Source organism: Vulpes lagopus, chromosome 16 (genome assembly GCF_018345385.1).
Source record: "Vulpes lagopus strain Blue_001 chromosome 16, ASM1834538v1, whole genome shotgun sequence".
NCBI classification, from domain to species: Eukaryota; Metazoa; Chordata; class Mammalia; order Carnivora; family Canidae; genus Vulpes; species Vulpes lagopus.
This window is the reverse complement of record NC_054839.1, coordinates 32,092,467-32,118,983: the sequence shown is the minus strand read 5'-3', so window position 1 is coordinate 32,118,983 and position 26,517 is coordinate 32,092,467. Positions and strand designations below refer to the sequence as shown.

Below are 26,517 nucleotides of genomic sequence, written 5' to 3'. Positions count from 1 at the left end.
CATTCCTGGATAATAAGAAATGGTCTATAAATTAAACCCAATTGTTTGGTGGGCAAATGCCCAAGCTTTATTAATGCCCAAGTGATTTAAATTATTAACGTGAAGAAAAACATCTGTTGATGTGAAGGTTTCCCTTATTTTAGGAGAAAAATAATAAACTCATTGATATGTATGTGAGTGAAGGGTTTAACAACCCTTCTGGTTTATCATGAAATAATTCAAGTGTACCTTGCATATAGCCTCCCTTCTTTCATGGATAGACTTTCCTCCATGCGGGTGCCAGGGACACCTGATCCCACCGTTTCGTGTTTGTTTTCAGGATCAGTTCAGTGATATGAGAATCAGCATAAACCAGACGCCTGGGAGCGGTCTTGACTTTGGGTTTACGGTAAAATGGGCATTTTCTGGGATCTTCGTTGCATCAGTCGAAGCAGGTAAATCATAGATTTAACTCTACTCAACTTTCTTCTCCTTGTTATCCTGTGCTGTTCAAAAAACCTCCAGAAATTAGTTTATTTGATAAAGGAGGAGAAGACACATGTGAAAAATGCAGTAGTAAATTGAGGAGATGCATCCTCTTCCCTGAGCCTAATACTGTTTCTTCTTGCCTAATTAATTTTAGTTTTGTAGAATCTTAATCTTGTGACCTTTACAGAATTCATTTGTCAAAATTTTAGGTTTAACATTTGGAAATGCTTCCAAATAACGCTTAACTGAAATTTCTGAAAGAACTCTCCATGATTGGCAGTGTTTGTGGTGGATATATAAATGCTATATAATAAACTGGTGTTTTCTGAGCATCCTAATATATCTGCTGCCCATGGAGATCTCAGGATGCTTTGGGACTTTTACAAAAGGAGTGCCCCTCTCTGATCCAGGATTTTAGCAAGTCGGTCCCCAGGACCTCTGAGCAAAGTATTACCACAGAGCCTAAAATTAAAATGAAAGCTACTGTAGTTAAGAGGAGTTCCTCATTTACACATTTTAGCTATATAAAATTGCATGCTAACTCTGGTTATTTTTTGAAATTTCAAAAGAACTGTTTAATTAGATAATGGTAAGTGGTAATTGTCAGTGGTTTTAAGTGGCCTGGCTTTTTTTTTTTTTCTTTTTTTGTCCATTCCAAGGTGCATTTGGATTTGGAAGCTCAATTAAAGTACAATATATTTCATATTTTTAAATTTAAAAATAGTTTAAAATCTTCTTTGTTCTTAGGAAGGTAAAAAAGAAATTTCATTGAACAGATGAGCTGATTCCTCCTTTACATGTTAATGAAGATACGTACTATAGGATAAAAAAAATGCTTTTGGTGCTTTGTATGTTGTGGATACTCAAGTATTTGAGAACTTAAATTCATGATTTTGCTCTTCCTGAAAAATATAAGAATGGTTAGTTGAGATTAAGAAGTCATTTTTTTTCTCTCAATAAGCAATGACTAGTAGAATGTGGATTTTTTTGTTTGGGATTTTTTGTTATTTTTAAATTTATTTTGCTTTATATAGGTAGTCCAGCAGAATTTTCTCAGCTGCAGGTAGATGATGAAATTATTGCTGTTAACAACACTAAGTTTTCATATAAGGACACAAAAGAGTGGGAGGCAACCATGGCTAATGCTAAAGAAACTGGAAACCTAGTAATGGATATCAGGCGCTATGGAAAGTCTGGTGAGTTTGTTTTACCACTGTCTGCCTTTCTAAATTGGGAACTGGTCTTTGGCAAATGGTTATAACAGCTTGCTTCAATAACTATTTTCTCATTTAAAAAAACATTTTTGGCTCCGAGATGTTTTGTGGTTATGCTGAGACAAAAATCTTGAACAATACTTCCTTGACTATTCTGTCTGAAAACTTTTCACTAGCAAATTTACTGATTCTACATGATTGATTGATTGACATACTATATTGACTTTGAATGCAGATATTAACTGAAAGCTCTTGCAATTGCATCAGCATTTGTGAGTCATAAAATAATTTTGAGTATTAAGAATTACACTATGATTTTACTTTCTCTACAGCCCTGTAACTAACTGGTTTAAGGGAGAACATGGCAGGTCATATTCCTGTTGTCATACTCAAGGAACTTTCAGTATAATTCTATTACTGTGGTTCTTAGTTGTTGAAGTTAGATGGGGAAGGGCATTAATCCACCCCCTACCTGCCAAATTATGATATCAAAATAACATATGCAGTTCTGGTTTACAGAAAGAGTCAGTGAATTTGCTAGCATTTTCATTATTAACATCACCTAACTCTTGTTTTTGGAAGGTGATCTGTTGGTCAAAACACTGCACTCTTCACTTCTTTCACATAGTACCTGATTTGTTTGTATGTCTTCTACATTTTGAATGTATGTCTTATACATTTTGTGTATGTGCATTCAGTAACTTTGTTCTTTCCACTTCAACATTTACGTGTACTCATTTCTTGATCATCATGTGCCAATCAGACTGGGGCAAAGACCAACCTTCCCTGCCATTTATACGTCATAAAACCCTCAATCTCACCAGTATGGCTACCAAAATTATAGGTTCACCTGAAACAAAGTGGATTGATACAACTTCTGGAATTTACAATTCTGATAAATCTTCAAGTCTGTCAATAACGACTGATTTCTCAGAAAGCCTCCAGCATTCTGTAAGTATTTTGAGAAGTGTGAGAATGTTTGTTTAGAGCAAAATATAGGCAACATGTGTAGGAGGGAGAGAATTTGAGCAATTTTGATACTACTTTAAAAACATTTGGTTGAATAAGGTAATTTATAGTAATGAGAATAAAATGTATTTTTGACATTCCTAAAGCAGTACTCATTTATAGAGTAATAGTTATATAATGGTAAAATCAAAAGATCACATAATGGTATTCTATAGGTATTTCTTACCAATCTTCATCATTATACCCATTTCTCAGATCTTTGTGGATCTGAAGTAGTAATAATGTAAAATTATGCACTGTAACCTTTCTATGGTTTCTTTAGTCTTTTTGGGTAAATTGCACATAATTACTATACTTATTTTAAAAACTCATGAAGCATTTTTAGTTCTTGTGTAGATGAATTGTATAGATGAATTTGGGTAGATGTGTGGTTAAGAGACACTCAATTTCATTAATTGATTAAAAATAATTACAATGTAGAAGTTTCTCTAAGTATCAAATTAATTTTAATATTTCAAATGTTTATATTGACTCCCTAGATAGAATTGCTGTTATCCTAAGATAGTCTTTTAATAAGAAAATCTTACTACATTATGTAAGAAAAATTTAAATGCTGAAGAATCCTATATGCTTGTGTTGCTTGTAAGTTAAGTCAACTAAGTATTTGGCAAAACATGTTTCTTAGAAAGTTAATGACTGAACTTAAAGTGATCCATGCTTATAGATAGATGATCATTAATCCTTTACAAATATTTAAAAATAATAAAAAATTTTTCTATTTATGTAAAAACCTATAAGGAATACATTGATATCCTATAAACTCATCTTGATAATATATTTTCAGTAATGGGAAATGCATTATTTAAACCCAAAGTCCAATTGGAGGGAATGTTGTTAACTGGCATTTTATCCTTTCCAGAATACTGAATCTAAGGAAATTAATGGGATCCGTGATGAAAGTAATACTTTTGAATCGAAAGGTAAACATCATCATTATAATTATGTTTGTAATGTAAAAGTCACAGCATTCAAGTTCTGCTATTATAAAAATTAATATCAGTGAGTCAAAGAAAAACTGATCCCACTGCAAGTTGAAACTCAAAGGTTAGCACTCAGATCCAATTGCAGCCAGGTGGAAGGGCATTCAGTTCCAGGGTTTGAATAGTTCAGGAACTGCAAACAAAGCTTTGGCAACATGTCCAGGAGCTGTGAGTGCCCGTGTGTCTAAGTCAAATAAAAAAGACTGGTTTTCCTGAGGCCATTAGCCTTCTTGCTCTGGTATGTTGGCAAAGAGAATCTTAGTTAAATCTGAAACGATGAATGAGGTTTCCCTTTCCCCTTTATTGTGAAAGGGACAAGTTTGTAGGCAGCTAACCTTAATAGAGAAATGGCAATAATAGTTGTTGGCAAAAGGACCCATTTGTAATGAAAAAGCAGGGGTAATATAGGGGGAGGCCTTATATAGTATGGGGTTATCACTCTCTCCCTCCTCCTGTATGCCCATAAAATAATTGTTGCCACATGCTACGTGCTTCTCCTTAGGCATATAAAATAAATAAGAAAGATCTGGTCCACACAGGCAGAGAAAGAGACCAAAGGAGAGAAAACTCCTTCTACCATGAAACTAGACTCCCATCAGGCTGGGTTTTCATAGACGTTTGATAGCTTTGCTTCTGCATTTGCCTAATAACATTAGCCAAGCCAAGTTTATAAATTTCCCTTTATTGATGATTTATTTTGGCATTTAATTTCTGATAGTTACAACTGACTACATTTGAATTGATATTGCATTCTTTATCAAAGCAGTTTTTAAAACAAACCTGACTTATTTTTGATTCACAATGTTAAATCCAAGACATCCTGGTCCTGTTCTGCCAGTGACTCAGGCAAAGCAAACCTTATGATAAGACACCTAGCTCATCATTAGTGATACGACTATTTGCAGGCCTGTCATTTGAGGGTTTTCTTTAGACAAGTAAGCACCAACTAGTATCAAGCAATAGCTGCATTTACATTTTATGAATAAACTGAAGTGTAATAATCATGTGCCATAACCTTGTGACTGTAGAGGTCAGAATATCTTTCCTTCCTTCCTTCCTTCCTTCCTTCCTTCCTTCCTTCCTTCCTTCCTTCCTTCCTTCCTATCTATCTAACTGAACTCTATTTGCTTAAAGTTAGTGGCTGTAAGATGTTAAAACTAAGGCAAAATACTTTAGAGATAGAAGAATATTTTAATTTGGACATTTGCTTTTATTTTATTTTTCTCTGGTGTTAATTTATTTTCTTCCTCATTATTTTTCAGTTCATTTTTTACTTAGCACTGCAAAAACTCTTAGTTATAAACAATTCTCCTTGGACTTCTAGATTTTGGATTGATTAACCTAAGCAAAACATTTTAGTTTCCATTTCCCTAAAGCTGTGTGATCTAGCACGGAAGTATTCTGGCTTCTATGAAACTATGATGCTATCTGCTAGAATTTATTAATAAAATAATTAGTTTCATTACTAATTTGGATGTAGTATAGACTACTAAAAATATATGTCTTTGTACATTGAAATAATCCATATCTTCCATGGCTGTCAGTTTTGTCCTTTTACAACTAATGCTACAGACTAGAAAGGTGTGTCAAATACTATTTAGTTTTCCAGTGGTGAGAGATTAAAATGAATGACATGGTATTGATATATATTTTTTTTTGTATTTTTCAACTAGCCTCTGAACCTATTTCTTTGAAAAACTTAAAAAGGCGATCACAATTTTTTGAACAAGGTAAACTACCAAGATAACAATTCATTCACTTTCATGGAATTGTTGGCATTCTTCACTCTGTCCTAGTAGTCTTTGGTGCTGGGCACTAAGCCTTTTCAGTTTGGCTATCATTATGACCAAGCAACATAACCATTTCCATTCTTTTCCTAGGGTCATCAGGCTTTTCTTACAGTTCATGGGTCTACCTCTGTGGTAATGGGTCTTTGCGTGTCTTTTGTATACCTCTGAATTTTTTTTTCTAAAAAAAAAAAATTGAGATGCTGTTAAACACACACTTCTTTCCACTGGGTAACAGTAAGAAGCGAGGGACTTCACTTACGCCTTACTGCTTCCTACAGATCGCATAATATTGGATTACACCAACATATAATTGTCAAACTTTTAAAAACTCTAACTTTGGTTATGGGAAAATGCTCTTAATAAAGAGCAGAGTTGTTTATTGCTGTTGGAACGAGGGCTTTGGACTGTTAATAGGACTGCCCTGTTGACGCTGAAATAAATTAAATGTAAATTTCAATTGCACTTCTGAACACGTGCATTTGGAGACGCACTGTGTTGGTGTAGTTGGGCTGTGCTGTCTTATGTGCTGTGCATGTGGCATCTCTTTCCTCCTTCACATCTGTCTAATGTCCTGTCTCATGAATGCACCCCGAGCTGTGCTGTGCTATCAAGAACTTAAAAGTAATATCCAACATTTGAGATGCAATGGCACAGAGATGCCTGTGCTGTTGGTGTCTAAATGTTATTGTTTCTTACTTTTAAGATTACCAAAAACCTTTACACATTTGCTTTATGTTTACTGGACTCATAGATTTTTTTTTTAAAGAAATCTAGTCTTTCTTTGGTGAATTAAGGTTTCTTTTTGACCATGAATAGACTCACCAGCTATGCATGTACAAAGTCTATTTGTGTCAGTATCCTTAGTGCTTTTGATATTTTTGTTGAATTCTTGTTTTTCTATGATAATTTAATTAAAACAGTATGATACTCCTAGCTTAAACTGGCTAAAATAAGACAACTGCTTTCTTTCTCTGTTCTAATTTTCACTCACTTTTCTTCAACAGGCTATTTTAGGGAAGAATATTTTCCTAAGTCTCAGAGCAGTTTTCTTTAAAAAAGAATGTGTAAGTGAATAGTTTATTTGACAGCTGAGGTTTAAGGAAAATTAAAAAGTGCTGTATGATAGTACATTTCATGAAATTTGCTTTCTAATTATTCTCGTTCTACATATAGACACATATGCATGTAGCTCCCCCACCAAGAATAAAAAGAATAGTATTAAGCCCTTAAGTTTACACATGAAGTTTGAATATTTGTGCTTACACATGATGTTTGAATATTTGTGCTTGCACATGAAGTTTGAATATTTATGCTTCCCTCTTCAAGGAGAGGGAAGGGAAGGAATTCTTGAACATGTTTTTGTGGTGTCGTATTTACGAAAAGTCACTTCTCAGCAAGGGGATCTGGAAAATGTGATATGGAGCTGTCACATTATAATTGAATAGTGACAAGTAGAAATTTGGATTTGGTAGGTGCTATAACATTTGAAATTCTTATTTTCCCCCTCTGGGGCTCAGTTGTGACATACCAGCTGGTCTATTCATGGAAGAACCCTTCAACCTCTTCAGAATACACCATTGGTCCAGCTCTAGTGCCAAGGGCTAGGGTGGAACTTCGGCATCCATAGTTTCTCTCTCTCTCTGTTTAAATGGTTTTGACTTTGGAAGATGAGTAATAAACAGCTGGAATTGAAGAGAGAAACTGAGATATGTATTGCTGTGGTTTAAAACAAAATATTAAAAAAAACAAAATATTGATATCATTTAGTATACTGGCATAGAAACAGCTAAAGTGACTTTCTGAAAAGAATGATCTCCTAGAAATGAAAAGACTTATATGTTTTTTTCTTCCTTTTCCACATGCTACAACACAGGAAGCTCGGATTCTGTGGTTCCTGATGTAAGTCGCATTCATTTGTTTCTGGAATAAATAAGGTGGGACCTTGGTGGGACTGAATTAGCGCATACTAGCAGCACTTATTTTCGGTTGCATGAGAATTTATCAAGGGGGAGTCTTTCCAAGTTGAAAAGACCCCTTGAGAAACAAAAAGTGAAATCTCTGGTGCTGCTTAGGTCAAGGATGGGATGAATAATTCGTGTCAGCGAAAGTGCTTCAGTAGATGACTTAATGAAGTGATGTGTCCTTCCTTTGTTTGTGCATCTTCCCTTCTCACTGGTTAGCTTCCTGTTCCAACGCTCAGTACCCCGAGCCGCTGGGCGTGGGATCAAGAGGAGGAGCGCAGGCGGCAGGAGAGATGGCAGAGGGAGCAGGACCGCCTGCTGCAGGTAGAGCCAGACTATTTGGACCCACAGGAACGAGGCTGGCTTTCCCCGGGCAGTGTCAACTGGTGCTGAGAAGCAAATTAAGAAAAATAAAAATAAAAGCTAATAACTCATGATTAACAAATCTTTTGAGAGGCAGTACATTTTTGTATTCATGACATTCCTATTTTGAAGCTTTCCGAGTTCTCCTTTTAAAATAATCATTTACCCGTGTATTTTTTAAAACTTTTTTTTTTTAAATTATGATAGTCACACAGAGAGAGAGAGAGGCAGAGACACAGGCAGAGGGAGAAGCAGGCTCCATGCACCAGGAGCCTGACGTGGGATTCGATCTTGGGTCTCCAGGATCGCGCCCTGGGCCAAAGGCAGGCGCCAAACCGCTGCGCCACCCAGGGATCCCCCGTGTATTTTTTAGAATGCAGCACTATAGTTTTTGTGGATTTTCTTATGCGTGACAGGTGTATGGATTGTAAGGGCTTACACCCCCTGAGCTGTGTGCTCAGTCCATTGCAGAGAAACTCAGTCCTTTTTGCAGTTTGCAAGGGTCGTTAATCAATTACACCTGTGGTAAAGGGGGGCTATCTATTTTGATAAAAGCTCTTTTGTACTTTAGGTATGAAAGTCTGATTGGTTAAAATAGTATCACCAAATTTAAAGGTTGAAGTGAAGGGGGTAGAGCTAGCAAAAAAGGTGGTGAAAAAGATTCTATTTAATATCATTACTCTGTGAATTACCTAATTAACTAATGTTTTCTCTTCTTATAGGAGAAGTATCAACGTGAGCAGGAGAAACTCAGGGAAGAGTGGCAGAGGGCTCAGCAGGAAGCTGAAAGAGAGAATTACAAGTACTTGAACGAGGTAGTCTAGGAACATGCTGTGTTCTATTCTGTCTTGGTGAAATTAGCCAAAAAACAGAAGATATGATATCTCACCTGGCTTTTGCCGCATATTCACTTATATAAGCTCTTTGAGAAATACAGTGAGCTCTGATTTGTCGGAATTTTGCTCTGATGTTTCAACCTTTTTCTTAGTTCCTCCGCTGTATCATTAAATGGTTCTATTCATGGACCCTAACTGCCTCTTTCTCTTTTTGGTTATATTTCTGTCACCCACGTGTGGCTCTACTGGCGGTAAAATGTTTGACATCATTTCAAGTGGAATTCCAGGCTGGCCACACTCAGTCTCTAAAGCTGGATATGAATAAATGAAATTACAGAAATGCACAGATTCGGATGGTTTCTTTCTCTCCCTGGTCACGTAGGAACAGATGGTCCTGAGCTCACACAGCCTTTCCCGGCCCACTCGGGAGCCCGCCGTTGCCACCTGGGAAACCGCCTGGGGTGAGGGTTCCAAGTCATCAGACCGGGAAGGCACCCGAGCAGGAGAAGAGGAGAGGAGACCACAGCAGAAGGAGGATGAGGAGGACCAAAGAAAGAGGCTGCAGGAGCAGCTCGCTCTGGAGAAAGAGAGGAAACTGAAGGAGCAACAGGATCAAGAAGAGCAGGAGCGGCGTCGGCGTCAAGAGGAGGCCCAGGAGCAGAAGCCCCAGGCAGAAAGAGAGAGGGAAACCACAGTCAAAATATACCAGTACAGAAGGTCTGTCCTCCAGCCAAAGGGCATTGGGATGTTGCTATGTGGGCTTCACTTAGCTCGATCCACTCCCCCCCATCAGAGACTCCTAGTTGGTCCCTGCCATCCATTTTGGACACAAGCAGCCCAAGGGGAACCCTTTACATTGGATATCTGATCCTGTCGCCTTATGTACCTGCTCACAGCAGTTCACATGGCTTCCTGTCACTTTAGAATACCATCCAGTTCCTCGTCGTGACCTAGGAGGCTCACATGAGCTGGATCTTGACCCCATGGTCTATTTGGCTTCCTACTGCTCTTCCCCTCCCTCTGTCAGTTCCCACCACACTGGCCTCTTTCTTCCTTGAAAATGTCTGATACATTCTGTCCCTGAACTTCAGCATTTTTTGGTCCCTGTGCTTGGAGAGATCTTCCTTCACCACTATGTTGGTCTTCCTCATTTTCTTTAAGTTTCTGCTCAAAGGTCCCCTTCCCAGGCTTTCCAGAAGACTTCATCTAAAGTATGTGCCTTTTCCCCATATGCTGTATCATGTTTAATGTTATGTATTTGTCTGTGGCCTTACTGCCCAACAAACATTTCATACTCTTTTTGTTTTGTTTGCTTCTATAGCCCAGCCCTAGAATGGTAGCAGGCACTCAGTATTACATTTGTGGGATGAATGAATTGCTAATGTCTGTTGATATTAGGAGGTCTGCTTTCTGCAGTCATTGATTAAAATGTTTCTGTATGTTTAGTTTTCAACACAGAGACCATCTGATCAAGAGGCTATGATAACATTGTTTTGATAGCAATTTCTCAAACTGAAGAAGAGCATCAAAGTCTAATATGTTGACCATAAACTCTTCTTTCTATCTTTTAGGCCTATTGATTCCTATGATATACCAAAGAGAGAAGAACAGTCTTCAGGGTTGCTTCCTAGTGACAGGTATATAGAGCATTTTGTTGTAATTTGGTTGAAATAATTGACTTTAGATGAATATCTGAGGGCTTGTCTAGGTGTTTTGTAAGAACTACTTTAGCTCTTGATCATTTGTGAGATATAAAGAGATCTTGCTGGTTGATCTTTGTATGGACTAGCTTTTGCCATGTAACCAGTGACCCTTAAACTTAGTGATTTGACATGACTTTGTGTAAGTATTTTGGGCTGATCCTTTTAGTCCTTTTAGTTGATCGGGCTCTTCATACATCTACTAGTTTACTAGGCAGCTCTGCCTTAGGGAGTTGGCTGTCAGCTGGGACAGTGAGAACAACTAGGCCATGTGTCTTTCAAGATCTAGCAAGCCAGTACAGTCTTACGTACATGGTGACGGAGCAGAGAAGACAGAATTAAAGAGAGGAAGCATGCAAGGCACCTTGCAGTCTGCATTCTGACTGAATTGGCACGCCAATGCTTCTGTCACATTCTACTACCTAAAGTGAAGTCACAGGCCAGCCCAAGTTCACAGAACAGAGAAAAGCTCTACCTCTTTATGGGAGATGCCACAACGCAAGGGGAATAGACATAGGGTAGAATTGTGTTTATTTTGTGCAACTACCTTAATTTTTATTTTAAAGAGGTTATAAGTAATGGCATAAGCTTACCCAAAATGAAGTAACATGTGGACATCTGAAATGAGAATTGTGGCCTTCTCTTAGTTTAATTAGAACTACTGGTCAATTCCAGGAAATGTTAGATACATCTTAAAATTTGCTGAGACACAAATTTAATGTTTTAAAGTCATTTTTAAAATGCTTTACAGTTTTGAATCCCTAAGGACTTCTGAAGAGACTCTATCTGTAAACATCCAGTGTATGCCCAATTGGTGTTTCCAGAGCTGACATTTCTTCTTTAGGAAGTTTACCTTAGAGATATGGAAAGACTCATCTCTATAGGCAATCAGGAAGACTGAGTAGGACTCTAAGTAGATAGGGAGTATTGGGCTGACCTTAAGGTAGAAAAAGTTTTAGTGATGGATGTTCTTATTTTATAATGAAGGTTTCTGGGTAACCGTGGATCGTTAAAATGTGTATCTCTCTTTTAAAAATATGCATTTACTTTATTTATGTATTTAAATGATCTTTATGTAGCTTATAACCTGGAGAAAATAATTATATTGCAGAGGAAAACTCAACAAATCCTGGAAAACATAGAACACTGCTAGGCAGTTGTGGTACAGCCTGCTTTAGAGTCATTAAGGGGTGTGGCTGGATATCTTGTAATAATGGTATTTTTCTATGTTAATACAAATTAAACCATTCATGAAAGTTGCTAGCAGTTGTGACACGTTATTATGTATTGCACTTTATTGTATGTTGTATACATGTACATATATATTGTATGCATATACATATGTAATATATATGTGATAATGTATATTATTCATTATTGCCATTATTATTTGATGTTATTGGGCTTAGTAAAGTGAGAATGAGACCAGCTTGGGTTGATACAGAAACCTAAATGTTGCCATTACAAAATCAGGTATTTTCAGAGGTTGCCTATGCCAATATGCTTGAGTACTTCTTTGCACTGCAAAGATTGCATTTGGTCAGTGGCTTTCTGGAATAAGTGCCTTAGTGCCCAAAAAGTTGATTTCTTGACCCTTGGGCAGTAAGAAGGAAGAGACAGTATGATGTTACATAATCTGATGACAGATGCTTGGGTATAGCCTGTATGATCGAGGTCTGGAAGGGAATCAAAGCATACAAATTGGTCATAAGCTTAATCATCCTACAGACTGGAGAGGATCTTCACATGTTCTTTACGTGCTTGTCTCTCATTGAGAGATGTCATTGTTTTCTGCTACATTGTACAACATGAAAAATTCCTTATTAAGATAAACGTGGCTTTCAGCAGATATAGGAAATAAAGTTTGCTTTAGAAAGCAAACTTTTTGGTGTTCTTACATCATAAATGTAAAAAATATATTCTTAACGAGATATCTATAATATGTTGTGTTTTGTGTTGTAGGAATAAATCCAGATCCACTACCGAACTGGATGGTTACCCTGCAAATAAAAATGGTAAATGTGATTTTTTTCCAACTTCTTTAGCATACTTATTTATGCTATCACATGCTATGATCAGTATTTTTAAAGTCAATATATTTCAGATTCATTAAGATTACATAATTAAAATACCAAATATTTTTAGCCATTTGTGTATAAAAACAAAACTATCTTTTGCTTATTTTGGCTTTACTTTCTAATGGAGGGAGTACTGGGAGATTAAAATGGTTTTAAATAGCTAGTGAAACAAGTGGAAAATTTTCAGTGTTATTGATAGTTTTGTATAGATTTCATCTTGCAGGCAAGAAAATGGGACAGAAAAGTTTTCTGCAGAATACCAGGGGACTTAAAAATTGTTGTAAACTTGATATTGTACATTGAAGTGCCAAGATGTCCAAAAGTTCAAAATGATAATGATTTTGCTAACTAGGCAAAAATGATTTGGAACCCTATATTGTTAGTATTAAGTGTATTTTTAGAAACGCTTGTACCTGAAATTATGTAAGTAGGAAAAAAAAACACTAAGCAGAAAGCATCATTTCATGCAGGGTTTGCATACCAGGCTTTGGGCAAGCAGGGTGCTGGTCAGTTTTATAAATGAATGAAAGTCCAGATAGGTTTGGGGTGAATTTGGTGGACATGCCACTTAGTGGATAGCCACATGGGAGAGAGCAAGCCTGCCCCCTGCTATGTGGGAGAATGCAAAGCCAACGTTTCTGTTGTAAAAGAGAAGTTTAAAAAAATGGAAATTTTCATGTTATCTTTTATGTGCTGATGAGAACAAAATTTAAAACCATCTGTAAGCTAAACACCACATCTATAGGCCTAAATGGTCTGGTGGCAGCTAGTTTGTAACCTCTGGTTAAAGCTTGTAGAAATTAGTTTCTATTAGGTTCTATGATCACTCCTTCTCAACACTTAGGAGCTTCTATTTTCTGGTTCTAGTTTAAATTTCCAGCTGTTTTTCTGTTTTTCCTGTTAGGGACCCTTAACTAAAACCAGAAATTTCTCTTTCCCAGTTGCCAGTTTATCAGATGCCTTCTGATCTGATTCCTCTGGTCTTACTTGTTTGGATTTCTAGGTTTCTTTTCCCCCTGAATTTGCCCCTAGCTACCATTAAAATCAAACTTTAAGTAACTTTACTCTTCAATGTGTATTTTCTTCCCTCTACTAACTATAAGTTCCTGAATAGCTGATAGTGGAACTTATGAAATATTTCATTGAAAAACTTGTTTATGCCAATAAGGTACTTTTAAAATAGGTAATGTTTAACATATGACCAAATTGATACAGTGTGCACCCACAAAGGCAAACGTATGTGGGTATGAGAAAACTTTGGCCTCATTTTATTGCTTGCTGGAAGATGAACTAAGGCAGAGATGGACCATGAATTTTGAAAAATTAATGATGGCAATAAATTTGGAGTGTGAAAGGAAACAAATCCTTAGATAGAATTTCCTAATCCAAATTAAAGGGGGAAGATACTTCAAAGTTACAGATGTTTTATCCAAATCAGCAATTAATCAGCAAATCCAATGAGACAAAGCCTTCAGGATAAACCCTAACTGAATTGTCATGCATGTATTCAACATCCAAATTATAGTTTTGTCGGTCTCTTAGAGGACAAACAAGTCTGATTATGTTCCTTGGTTAACATTTGAGTACCTTGAATATTTTTCAGCTTCACAAAAGCTATTTCAGTGACTGAATGTGCTCTCAATCCTACAATTTGGTCATGACTTATTCTAGAATTTATACCATGAAGACTCAAGTTGTGTCAGCTGGAGATGCAGGCATATATGTCTTGCTCTCCCCAAGGGGAGTGTAAGGTTTTTGAAGGCATTGTCACAGCAAGTTTTCCATGCGCATGTGTTTGATTGATTTGATTTCGGAAGGAAGGGACAAGTGGAAGAGAACTATTTCTAGACTAGCACTTTGTAACTTAATAGCACTGAAATCAATGCTGGCTGTTTCATTTTTGGGCAGCTTCCTTAAGCCTTTCTGAGTGTACTCTGTGGCATGCCTCTGGGTGTTGAACTGGAATTTCCAGGAATAGCCAACTTTACTTTTATGTTTCCATGCAGCAGTCTAAATGAGAATTGATGTTGGCATATGTGTGCGGTGTCACATCTTTTGCTACATTGTATTTGGAGATTTACCCACAATCTGTGCCCCACCCTCCATGCCCCACTTAATAATGTGTTAATCCTGCAGCTTCTGATGTGTTTTTAATTTAGGAGGCAGTAAATATTCAGACCAAATTGGGAGCACTAGCTCATCACAGAGGAGCTCCAAGAAGGAACAAGCCCCATCAGAAGCAGAGTTAGAGAGACAACAAATTCTTCAAGAAATGAGAAAGAGGACATCTCTTCTCGATGACAATAGCTGGATCCGACAGCGCAGTTCCAGTGTAAATAAAGAGCCGATTTGTCTGCCTGGGATTATGAGAAGGTGTGAGACTTTTTAGGAGTTATTTCCTCCTCTGTACTGTGACACAGATATTTAATTTCTAGACATGCTGGCTACTTTGGACAGGAGAGATGTTATAATTTCTTCTCGTCTAAGATTTAGTGGAGAAGGGGAAGTCCAGTGAATGTCATTGGGCACAGACTGAGTGCTACACATATGTCAGTTACTTTGTCTACATCATCTGACTTACTCTGGGGAAAATGTTTTGAGGCAGGGAGAGTGATTCTGTTTTTCCATATGAAGAAATCGTGGCTCAAGCTGGGAATACACTTGGACAAAAGCACATGGCTAATCTGTTGAAAAGCTGGACGTGGAATTCCGAAGTACAGTTCAAGCACTTAAATGTCCCTCCTTGGCTGCTGAACTGAAAAAGAAAATTATGCCTCTTTTTGTTTATAATGGAGATAATGGTTCAATTGGAATCATGATAATAGTTTTCACAAAGTGTGAAACCTAATTTTTGTAATTTTAAGAAAAACCTATGGATGTAAATTAATTGGAGCTGAGACGATGAATATTTTAAAAGATGTATCTTGGGTAAAAATATTCAAGATACTTTTATTAAGTATTTTTGCAGGTGACAAACTGAGGAAAATTTGTAACGCCTTACAAGGGGTAATTATCTCAATATAGAAGTAACTTTTGTTAATCAGTAAATAAAATGTGATAACTTTATAGAAAAGTAGACAAATGATAACAGATTGCAGAAAAAGAAAGAAAGTCAATAAACATATCAGAGATCAACACTACTCTTACAACAGCAATCCTATATCTCCTTACAAGATTTGTGGAGTTAAATGCTTGACTAACTCAATCCAATATGGACAATGGTATAATGAAACAGAAATTCTTGTTCCCAATTAGGTGGAAGTTTTTCAAAGTTTATTAAGCAAAAAAAATTTTTTTTAAGATTTTATTATTCATGAGAGAAACAGAGAGGCAGAGACATAGGCAGAGGGAGAAGCAGGCTCCCTGCAGGAAGCCTGATGCAGGGACTCTATCCCAGGACCCCAGGATCATGGCCTGAGCCAAAGGCAGAGGCTCAACCACTGAGCTGCCCAGGTGCCCCTGAGCAAAAGTTTTTATGTCCATACCCTGTGAGCAGTTTAGCTCCTGGCACTTCATCTTCTGAATGTGTTTGGATAAGCATGCAAAGATATATCGAAGGATTTATACTTAAGTGTTATTGGAAATAGCAAAAAAGAAAAGAAGCAGAGTATTTATTTAACAAGAGTACCCAGTACTCTTGTTAAATAAATAGTGGCACATTGATAAACACACTAAGTTTTGAGATAGTATATGATACATTCTCTTTCCTTTATAGTTGTATAGTATTCTACTGTATCACAATTCTTATCAAAATTGGGCAGTTTGGAATGATGTTGATTGGAGTGCTTGGATATTATAGTCCTTTGGAGCAGGGTTGGAAATTTTTTTTTTTGTATGAAGGACCAGATAGTAAATAATTTTGGCTTTGTAGGCCATGTCAGTCTCTGTTGCATATTCTTTGTTTTATTATGACTGTTTGAAAATTAAAAATACACTTAGCTCATAATTCATACATATCCTGACAGTGAGCTATAATTTGCTGAAGCCTTGATTTTGATGATGCACTGAGAGCTCATCTGGAGCTGTTGGCTGGGAGTTCCTGCTCCCTTGTGGGCCTCTCCACGTAGCCATTTGGGCTGCCTCATGACATGGCAGCTGGATTCAGAGGAAACCTTGCAGGAAGATAAGCCCTCATTTGCACATATTTACCAAACTTCCATTTGTGTCATGTTTGCTAATGTCCCATTGGCCTAACATGTCACATGACCAAGCAGAGAGTCAGTGAAGAGGGGACCACACAGTGGCATGGGTACTGGGGGATGATTCACTGGGGGCCTCTGAAGTACTGTCTGTCACACACGAGCTGACATGAAGACAGTTCTAAGATAATATACGGAATAAAGTGAGTTATGAAGAGTATGCATTGTAGAGTAATAACATTTGTTTAACAATGTTAAACTCATGAACACACTACATATATATATATATATATATATATATATAGAGAGAGAGAGAGAGAGAGAGAGAGATAGCTGTACTCATGTAAATTTGTCTCTGTATGTAAATTGGTTTGTAAACAGAAAGTCTAAAAGTTAACAGTGATTACCTCTGAGAATTAGGGCAAGTAAATTATGGTAAGTGAGGGTGGAGGGAAATTTTATTCTTTCCTCAAATGCCCTTCTGTATTGCTTGGGTCTTTCTCATCATGATGATGTAGTACTTCTATAATTTTAAAAGAACAAATACATATTTCAAACTTGAGATAAGAGATTAAAGTTTTAAAGGTAATAACAAAATTACCTGTTAGAAATCATTTATAGTTTGGGGTCAGTCTTTGTAGGTCAGAATTAATGTAAGTACTTGGCTTCATTAACGAGTGATTTTCCAAAAAATAAAAAAAAAATAAAAATAAAGAGTGATTTTCCAAAAGTTACATTTAAATCAGTTTGTGAGCTAATTCTATTTTACTTCTTCACAATTTTTGAGCAATTAATTAATTAGTTAATTTATGAGAGAGCGCACTCAAGTGTGAGAACAAGAGCACAGGGGAGGGGCAGAGGTAGAGGGAGAGATAATCTCAAACAGACTTTGCACTGAGTATAGAGCCTGACCCGGGGCTGGATACCAGGACACTGAGATCATAACCTGAGCTGAAAACAAGAATCAGCCACTTAACTGATTGAGTCACTCGGGTGCCCCAATTCTATTTTATTTTTTCAATTTTTAATTTTTAAAAAGATTTTTACTTATTCATGAGAGAGACACAGAGAGAGGCAGAGACATAGGCAGAGGCAGAAGCAGACTCCCTGCAGGGAGCCTGATGTGGGACTCAATTCCAGGATCCCCTGGATCATACCTGAGCCAAAGGCAATTGCTCAACCACTGAGCCACCTAGGTACCCCACCCCAATTCTATTTTAAATGCATATACAGTTTAAGAGAAGTAGCTGCGAAAAGTGAATGCTTCTGTAAGATGGACATTAGACAGTTGATTAAATTCAGGGTTTAGGTAATGAGTGAGTGAGGACTGCACAGTAGGAATGGTGTCGATTATTCTGGAATCAGGGAGACAATGGTTTGAAAGCCAGTTCTACCACCACCTAGCTGTCTTTCATATGGACAAGTTAACTTCTGTGACATTAAAAAAATTATATACATTGTTGTGAAAATTAAATAAGTTAAAAATTTTGTTACCTTGTTTGGTCTAATATGTGACCTATATAAGTGCCTAAAATAGTAGTTTTTTTTTAGGTTGGGTTTTAAAAATTAAGATTGATGTGTCTAATTCATTGAATACTTAAAGGGGGAATGTATGTCTTTGTAATAGTTTATTAAAAAAAATTTTCTTTAGTATTTTCTTTTCCACTTTGGTGTTTTTTAAGCACCAGGTAAATAAAAATAAAGATTAATTGAATTTGAAACATTGTGATTTTGATGAAAAGAAACTTTAGTTACTAAAGGTAATTTTGTATGTAACTGGACTTGTCAGATTAGTACCTACTTATAAAATACATAAAACGGGTATTTTAGTGACTATAATGATAAATTGATTCTAGTTGGTTATATAGTATTAAATAGTCTCTGTGAATTCTTCTATGTTTCAGAGGTGAATCTCTAGATAACCTTGATTCCCCAAGATCCAGTTCTTGGAAACCATCCCCTTGGCTCAATCAGCCTTCAGGAGTCCGTGCTTCTTCCTCTGTTCAAGACTTTAGTCGCCCCCCTCCTCAGCTGGTGTCCACGTCGAACCGTGCCTACATGCGGAATCCATCTTCCAGCATCCCCCCTCCTTCTTCAGCTGGTTCTGTGCAGACCACCACCGCACCTTCTCCCACACCACACAGTCCTTCTCCTTCACTATCACAGTCGGGCTCCCAGCTACGCAACAGGTGAGGACTTTGGTCACAGGGGTATTTTTTCAATAAACTTTCCTCAAAGTCTTGTCCAAATTTTCTAGTGAAAACCAAAAACAAGTCATTTTGAATCTGTCAAATTCAGTATTTCTTTATGAAAATCAATTAAAACTTTCTTAATGGCTTTCCATGCTACCCTAAGAGCATTTATGGATGTCTCGTGAAGCCATCGGAGACCTTTAAAACATGTATTTCATTGCCACTGTCTTGTTTGCTTTTGCTTGTGGTCAGTCAATGCAGACATACTCATATAGTTCTCAGCGTGGAAGCATAAAAATATATAGTAGCTAGTGAATCCATTTGGGATTCATGAGTAAAAGCAGTATTGTAAAATGTTTTTTATTGAGACTGTAATACAAATTCTTTTTATAGGAACTGAGTTTCAAAGGAAAGCATTATAACCAAGCTGCATTGTCTGTGGAACTTTTAACAAGCTGGATATAAAAATGTTAAGTAGTTAGTTAGATACTGCTTTTTTTTTTTTTTCAAAACCACTGCCAGCCTCTTACCTAGTTTGCCAACATTTTGTTCAGACTGCAACAACTGAATTCTGTAGGTTACATGCTGCTGCAGCAACTGGGTAAGAGTTATAACTATAGGTCTTGACTAAGCTTTTCTTTTGATATGGAGTAAAGCACAGATAGCAACACGAGTTGGGCTTTGAGTTTTGCATAGCTTCTCTACAGACCATCAATGCTTCATGAAACCATATACAACAATATTTCTGTTGTCTCCAAAGTGAGTTCTGGCATATAGTATTTTCCATCACAAATAAAATACAGAAAAGTAAAAACAGTGATTAATATTGGAATTTGTTTTTAGCCATCAAATAAGGGCTTTTGTTAAGAAAACATATCCATATAAAGTTGTATTGACTTGTGCCAGGATCTCCAAAATGTGTATCATGGAGTTTGAAACAAGAAGGGGTGTGAATTTGTGGTAACTGTTGGGGAGAGAGGAAGGCTCCTGAGTGGAAGGGAGGCAGAGGAAAGAGTGTGCATTTACCTACTGAGAGCACCCACCCCCATTGTAGAACATATAGGAGACAACCTTTTGGCTTTTCTGTCCTGGAATGGTCTCTGTATGGGAGGGGGCACTCTAACACGAGGCGGCTGGCAGCTATGCACTTTCAATATCTCTAAACTGTGCCAGTGCTGTGGGATGCGATGGTAATGAGTGGCCTTTACCTTCCCACCTGGGACAGGAGACACTTGAATCCAAAGGGAAGTAGAAACCCTCCGTACCTGTCTGTTTGATAGATGTCAGCCACTTGTCATTTCATTGTCCCAGAGGAAGTCCTGGAAACCAGATGGACACAGTCAGGAAAGCACTGATACCTTCTGTGTAACTAGAATAGCAGGTGAATGAGAAAGAGGATGGGAAAATAAGATTAAGATGGTTGAAGAGACTTATAGTGCCGTTGCCCTTTGGGTGTAGCTGGGACTGCTCTCCTAGCAGTCTGGTGGGTGTGACAGGACTAGGGCTGGGCTTTGGCTGGTGAACTAGCTGGATTAGAGGAGGAGACTTGTGCTACATAGAGATGTGATCTGAGGAGAATAATGTCGGGAAGCACAGAATGCACTAATACACAGAAATTATTAATTTATATGAATAAGTGTCAAGGGTTTCAGAACCACCATGGAGATCCTTCAAGGTACAATGTAACATACTTTGGTTGGTGACAGCTTTCCTCCCACAGATATGTACTCTCCTAAGTAATTACTAATGTTAATGCCAGAGTGTGATTTTAAGTAACCTTGATTTGCACAGATGAAAGCCTCCCTTCCATTCTCATTCCGTGTCTAGGTCAGTGAGTGGGAAGCGCGTGTGCTCCTACTGTAATAGCATTCTGGGCAAAGGAGCTGCCATGATCATCGAGTCCCTGGGTCTTTGTTATCATTTGCATTGTTTTAAGGTGAGACAGAGATGAACAGCCTGCAGGCCCGCAAAGCTTTGCTTGGAGAGCGCATGGCTTCTTTGCGCACTGGTTGTAGATGTGCCACTAACAAACTCGGTGCTACATTTGTCCGTGTGTGCTGCACTTTGAATCGCATATTGCCTGTTCTCCAATCTTGAGCCTAGTCTCCAAAGTTAAATCCAGAAACACTATGCACTACTAGTCTTCAGTCTGTTAAGATTCTATAAGTAAAATTTATAGCTCATAAATCCTTTCTTTAACATGCTGTCATAGGCATACTTGAAATATAATTTACCCATGTTGTTAACAGCACTGGGACATGCAATTCTAAGTCTGAAAGCCTAGCTTTATGTAAAGAGGAGCACAGTAAATAGTTTTACAATTGCAAAGCCTGCTTACACCTGATGGGTTTTTGCACATAAGAACAAAGCCAAGAACAAATTAATATATTTTGCACTATCTATTTTGAGAGACACATCTGTGTGATCCTAGAACTTGCACTGGGCCAGAAAGAGACTCTGTTTCTTATTCCTGGAGTCCTGCAGACCACAGTTTGTTTAAGCTTGTGTATTGCTGGCTTGAGCGGTTCCTGGGCAGACCAGAATCAATGGAAATAATTAGTGTTTGAGCCGGTGGAACCAATATACTCAGCCATGAAGTGAAAGTGCCGTGTGCAAACACTCGCCAAGCTGGTGCAGTGGGAACACCAGGTGTTGCCCACCTCAGAGGAAAGTGCCAGAAACACTCTTCTTTCACTTCTCTACTTCTTCTATGTGATGCCTTATCCTCTCACATTGCCCTGCAAGAAGTGAAGACTAAATTCTTTCAAGCCAATCAGCAAATCATTTTTATTCTTTTGGTATATTTAGAATGATCATTTAGGCTCTTAAAATTAGACTTATGAATTCTTTAATGTCTCATCTGGCAGCTTGATTTTAATCCACTAATTATCTTTTGGGCTTTTTCTTTGCTGAAACATATTTGAGAGCTTAGAAGCTGCATTCTGCTCATCTCCCCCCCCCCCCCCAAACCCTGGGAGTGCCCCAGGAGTTCTCAAAATGACTGTTTATGGTGGTTCTTTCTTGTCCTTCAGTGTGTGGCCTGCGAGTGTGACCTCGGAGGCTCCTCCTCAGGAGCCGAAGTCAGAATCAGAAACCATCAACTGTACTGCAACGACTGCTATCTCAGATTCAAATGTAAGAGAACAAATCAGGGAGAAAATTTCTTGTCTTTTAAAGAGACCACGGGTTCCCATGCATTTCCCTGAACCTGCAGCCATGCCCCCCTCAAGCTCTCTGCCTTAGAATTCCAGGCTTTAGGAATCTTAGTGTGTTCCCTTCAAAGAGGGTACGGTGAGTGGTGGGTCAGTGCTCCAGATTCCAGACATGATTCGATGGGTTGGGGGGCCGAGGAATTTGAGAGGAACACATGCTTGAGTCAGGACGGCATCCTGTGCTGTCTGCTCTGTGTTTGTAGAAACTTCTAATGACATGAGGACATAATCTGTTTCTTGGCTAAGAATCGGTCCCTCATTATTAGCTGACTTCTGTTACTTCACAGGGGGCTTTGTTTCTGTGATTAAGGACAGGACCAACTTTAAAAACTGTGGTTTAAAGAAGGTAGTAAAGAATAGTTTATGCTTTGTTACTATATAATCGTATATTAGTATATATACTATTTTTAAAAGGAGAACATTAAATCTGATTATAAGATGTTTCAGTATCATTTTTGGGAAAACTGAGTTTTTCAAAAACTTTACATGCTAATTTTGTGTCTAAGCACGTTTTTGTTTCTGTGTTATAAAACCTAGGATAGCTGTAATAGATTGCATATTGTTTCTAGCCACTAAAGACAACCATTACTGCTGTTGATATTTTGAACCTTGATGCTGGTAACATGTGTTTCTTCCTTATTGTGAAAGGGTGTTACAAGTGGTATCAGCAAAACCATTTGCTTTTGAACTCTGAGGTATTTATATGGCCCTTTATGTGAAGAGTGGTTTGAAAATGGTTTCAGCCCAGTCAACTCTCTTTTATCTGTCAGCGGGTCATCGACCTTCTCTCTCCAGTGTCCAGTTCTTCTCTGGACACGACCATTGAGTTTGGAGAGTGGCGAGGCTGGGCATGTAACAGCGGGAGTGTGTGTATGTGTGTGTGCTTTTCTCTCTTGAATCAAATTCCCAAGCCGAATATAATTGATTTTTGGAACCTTGAGGGGAAAAATTGCCCATGCCTTTTTTCTCCTCTAGGACAAATAATAGAGAGTTGAGTGTAACTTATTTCCATATTGGCAGTTTATTTTTACTTTGTTTTTGCAAATGAAGGATTCTAGAACCGAGACTGTGATTTGCCTAGCTTTATCCTAAGTGAGTGACAGGGTCACTCTCTCTACCTCATGGGGCCATTCTCTGAGTGATTACTGCTATGTATCCCGGGTGGTGATATCCAAGTATTCCTACATCCTAAGTCCTTTTCTTTTTTTCTCCTTGCCTGATCAGCTGGACGGCCAACTGCCATGTGATGTAAACCTCCACACGAAAGCACTGTTGCAGATAGAAGAAGAGGTGATTGCTGCTGATGTAGATCTATAAATACGTGTTGTATGTCTCTTGCTCTTTTTGAAAAAGGATAACACTTTTTAAAAAAAAAAAAACATTTTTCTCTCTCTAGATTACATCAGAGCATTATAGTCTTGGTAGAACCTGTATTTTTGTTGTTTATTTATAAGAAGGTAATTTCCGTGTGGGAGGAAAAGTACAGTATTTACTTTTTTGAATTCATCTTAAAAGCACAAGGGAAAAATAAGAACTTTGAAATATTTTTGACGCTGACAATGATCTAGTTTGACTTCCTAGTGGTGTTTTGAAGAGGGTTATTTTATTGTTTTTTTATTAAAGGTTCTGAAACATTATTTGAAATAGTTAATATAAATATATAATTGCATTTTCCCTGTTTATTGTAATGTATACTAAATTAATGCAGAACCATATAGAAAATTTCATGAAAATCTACCCCCAAATTTGCTTTCTGTATCCTTCTTTTCATCTATATGATATTGTGCTTTAAAAAAATTTTTTTTAGCATATGTGATATTTTATTTGCTTGATGAGGGGATCTCTATTTTCTTCACCAGAATGATCACTAAGCAATGCCCAATAAACAGCTGCTTCTTTTCGTTAGTACAAAATCATCACGGTTTATATACCAAAAGTTTTCTCCAAGAATTCTAGTAGCCTTTCTGTTCAACTGCATTTGTAAATAAACTTGCTGATGCATTAAAGACTGGTTCTCTTTTTTTTCTTCTGTGTGTGTGTATGTGTTTGTCTACCTCCCAAGCCTTTTAATCCTATTTCAGAATGTGGCTTTTCTTGATATTTATTATTGAGCATCTTTACTAAAACATAAAGTGACATATAATGAACTTCATGTATTTAAACCGTACAATATGACAAGTTGGATATGTGTGAATACCTATGAAATTATCACCATAATCTCGATACTGTTTTTACTGGAAGACTTTCACTAGGGACTTTATTTTTGCTGGAAGGTTGTTTCTGAATACTGTACACTTCTATGGTAAGAAGTGAAATGAATGATGAATTGTTGGATCATTTGGATAAAATCCTATTCTTCTGCTTCCCCAATGACAAAGGAAAATAGCCTTGAGTTTAGAAAATCTATAGAGAAAACAACCCCAAATGTACTTGTTTTAGGAACCTGGAATGGTGGTGCAAGAATACAAAACTTTAGCATACTTTGAGCAAAAATACCAACTTGCACGAGTCTTTTATAAGAGTGAGAGTGGATAATTCTAGGGTATGAGAACTATACTTGGAATAGGTTAGAAATAAGAAGCTCTATGAGAGAAAATTAAAAATTTAGTTTGCTTTTGTTTTTTAGTACTTATTACTTTAATAATCTGAAATAAATGATGTGATTATTGGAGCATCTGGCTGGCTCAGTCAATAGAGCATTCAACTCCTGATCTCAGGGTTATTAGTTCAAGCCCCATACTCGGTGTAAGGATTACTTAAAAGTAAAATCTTAAGAAAAGAATGTACTTATTGAAGAAAACTTATCAAATGCCCCAGAGCATAAATATAATTCTCAACTCCCAAAATCCAAAGACAAGAACTCTGTTTGAACTCATTCTCTATATTTACCCTGCATTCTTAGTTAGCATTAGATTGTGATTTTTTTCTGTGTTCTTCAAATCATTTCTAATTATCTTTATAAATGGTTGTATAGTGCTCCATTGTTTGATGCTTTTCATATTTAGTTGATAATTCTGGGTATACTTCAATTGTTTCTAATGAACATTTTAATATCTATAATACGGTTAGATATATACACATAAATATATTTCTAATTTAAATCCTGCGGTGGACTCTTTGATCATCTCATTTCTTTATATTGTCATAGATATGAGATTATTGTCTCAGAATACAAACTCAGGCTGAAAATATGCATTTTAAGGCTATCATGATACCTATTGCCAAAGTGGCTTCCAGAAAGATGCTACCAGCTTAGATCCCACAAGCAGTACCTATTGCCAAAGTGGCTTCCAGAAAGATGCTACCAGCTTAGATCCCACAAATAGTACATGAGCTTGTCCATTTCACTGTATGCTCGCCAAAACAAATTTCTATTGTTATGTTGTCTGCCTGACGTGCAGTAGCCCTCAATGTGTAGTAGCAGCACAAGCTAATAAATAAACCACTGCTTCAGTTTCTGTCTCATTAATTCTGCTTGTTCCTGCCTCTAGTGCAAGCTTTAGTTCTTAGGTAGTGACTTTAGTTTTCTGATCCAACATCTTTTCTGTTACTCCTTTTCATCTAAGCCTCTTGTCTTCATCTTATCCTGTTGACTTCTCAGTATATTCTTATGACTTTTTTTCTCGCATTTCTCACATTATCTTGCTTAATGATGACAATTTCATTAGTACAAATTGTTAGGACAGTTTTCAGAGATTTTCTTCTAAAAACACTGGTTCTACAGTACCTTTGTATAAACCCATGAGTATGTGTTACTTCATCTAGGAACAAGGAAAGATGCAGTCATTCAGTATTTTTTTTTTAAAGATTTTATTTATTTATTCATGAGAAACACACAGAGAGAGGCAGAGACATAGGCAGAGGGAGAAGCAGGCTCCATGCAGGGAGCCTGACATGGGACTGGATCCCTGGTCTCCAGGATCACACCCTGGACTGAAGATAGCGCTAAACCACTGAGCCACCCAGGCTGCCTTCATTTAGTATTTTTATTTATTTTATTTTGATTTAAATTTATTTTTTATTGGTATTCAATTTGTCAACATATAGAATAACACCCAGTGCTCATCCCATCAAGTGTCCACCTCAGTGCCCATCACCCAGTCACCCCTACCCCCCGCCCACCTCCCCTTCCACCACCCCTAGTTCGTTTCCCAGAGTTAGGAGTCTTTCATGTTCTGTCTCCCTTTCTGATATTTCCACTCATTTTTTATCCTTTCCCCTTTATTCCCTTTCACTATTTTTTATATTCCCCAAATGAATGAGACCATATAATGTTTGTCCTTCTCCGATTGACTTATTTCACTCAGCATAATACCCTCCAGTTCCATCCATGTCGAAGAAAATGGTGGGTATTTGTCATTCCTAATGGCTGAGTAATATTCCATTGTATACATAAACCACATCTTCTTTATCCACTCATCTTTCAAGTATTTTTTTATTCATACTTTGTCCCAGGCAGTTTTTGGCACTGTGCGTAAAACAACAAATAAATATAAAGCCTTGCTTCTGATTTGACTTAGATTTCTGGTTGGGAGAGAGAAAGATAAAAAAAAGG

At 37.3% G+C, this 26,517-nt stretch overlaps 1 protein-coding gene across 18 annotated transcripts in view; it reads left to right on the top strand.

Moving 5' to 3' along the window:
• The window catches only part of LMO7 (LIM domain 7), a 197,436-nt gene extending 173,468 nt beyond the window's left edge, over window positions 1-23,968 (top strand). For 10 of the 18 annotated variants that reach the window (XM_041730923.1, XM_041730922.1, XM_041730938.1 and 7 more), the window contains 17 exons: window positions 320-434; window positions 1,503-1,664; window positions 2,446-2,633; window positions 3,571-3,631; window positions 5,365-5,421; window positions 5,572-5,613; window positions 7,355-7,380; window positions 7,662-7,766; window positions 8,528-8,620; window positions 9,024-9,358; window positions 10,213-10,278; window positions 12,304-12,356; window positions 14,579-14,792; window positions 18,463-18,747; window positions 20,578-20,686; window positions 21,783-21,885; window positions 23,187-23,968. In XM_041730923.1, the coding sequence (XP_041586857.1) occupies window positions 320-434; window positions 1,503-1,664; window positions 2,446-2,633; window positions 3,571-3,631; window positions 5,365-5,421; window positions 5,572-5,613; window positions 7,355-7,380; window positions 7,662-7,766; window positions 8,528-8,620; window positions 9,024-9,358; window positions 10,213-10,278; window positions 12,304-12,356; window positions 14,579-14,792; window positions 18,463-18,747; window positions 20,578-20,686; window positions 21,783-21,885; window positions 23,187-23,209 (2,037 nt within the window). In that variant the 3' untranslated portion in view covers window positions 23,210-23,968. The other 8 variants (XM_041730939.1, XM_041730935.1, XM_041730931.1 and 5 more) reach the window with 5 other exon arrangements.
• Window positions 23,969-26,517: the final 2,549 nt, after the last annotated feature.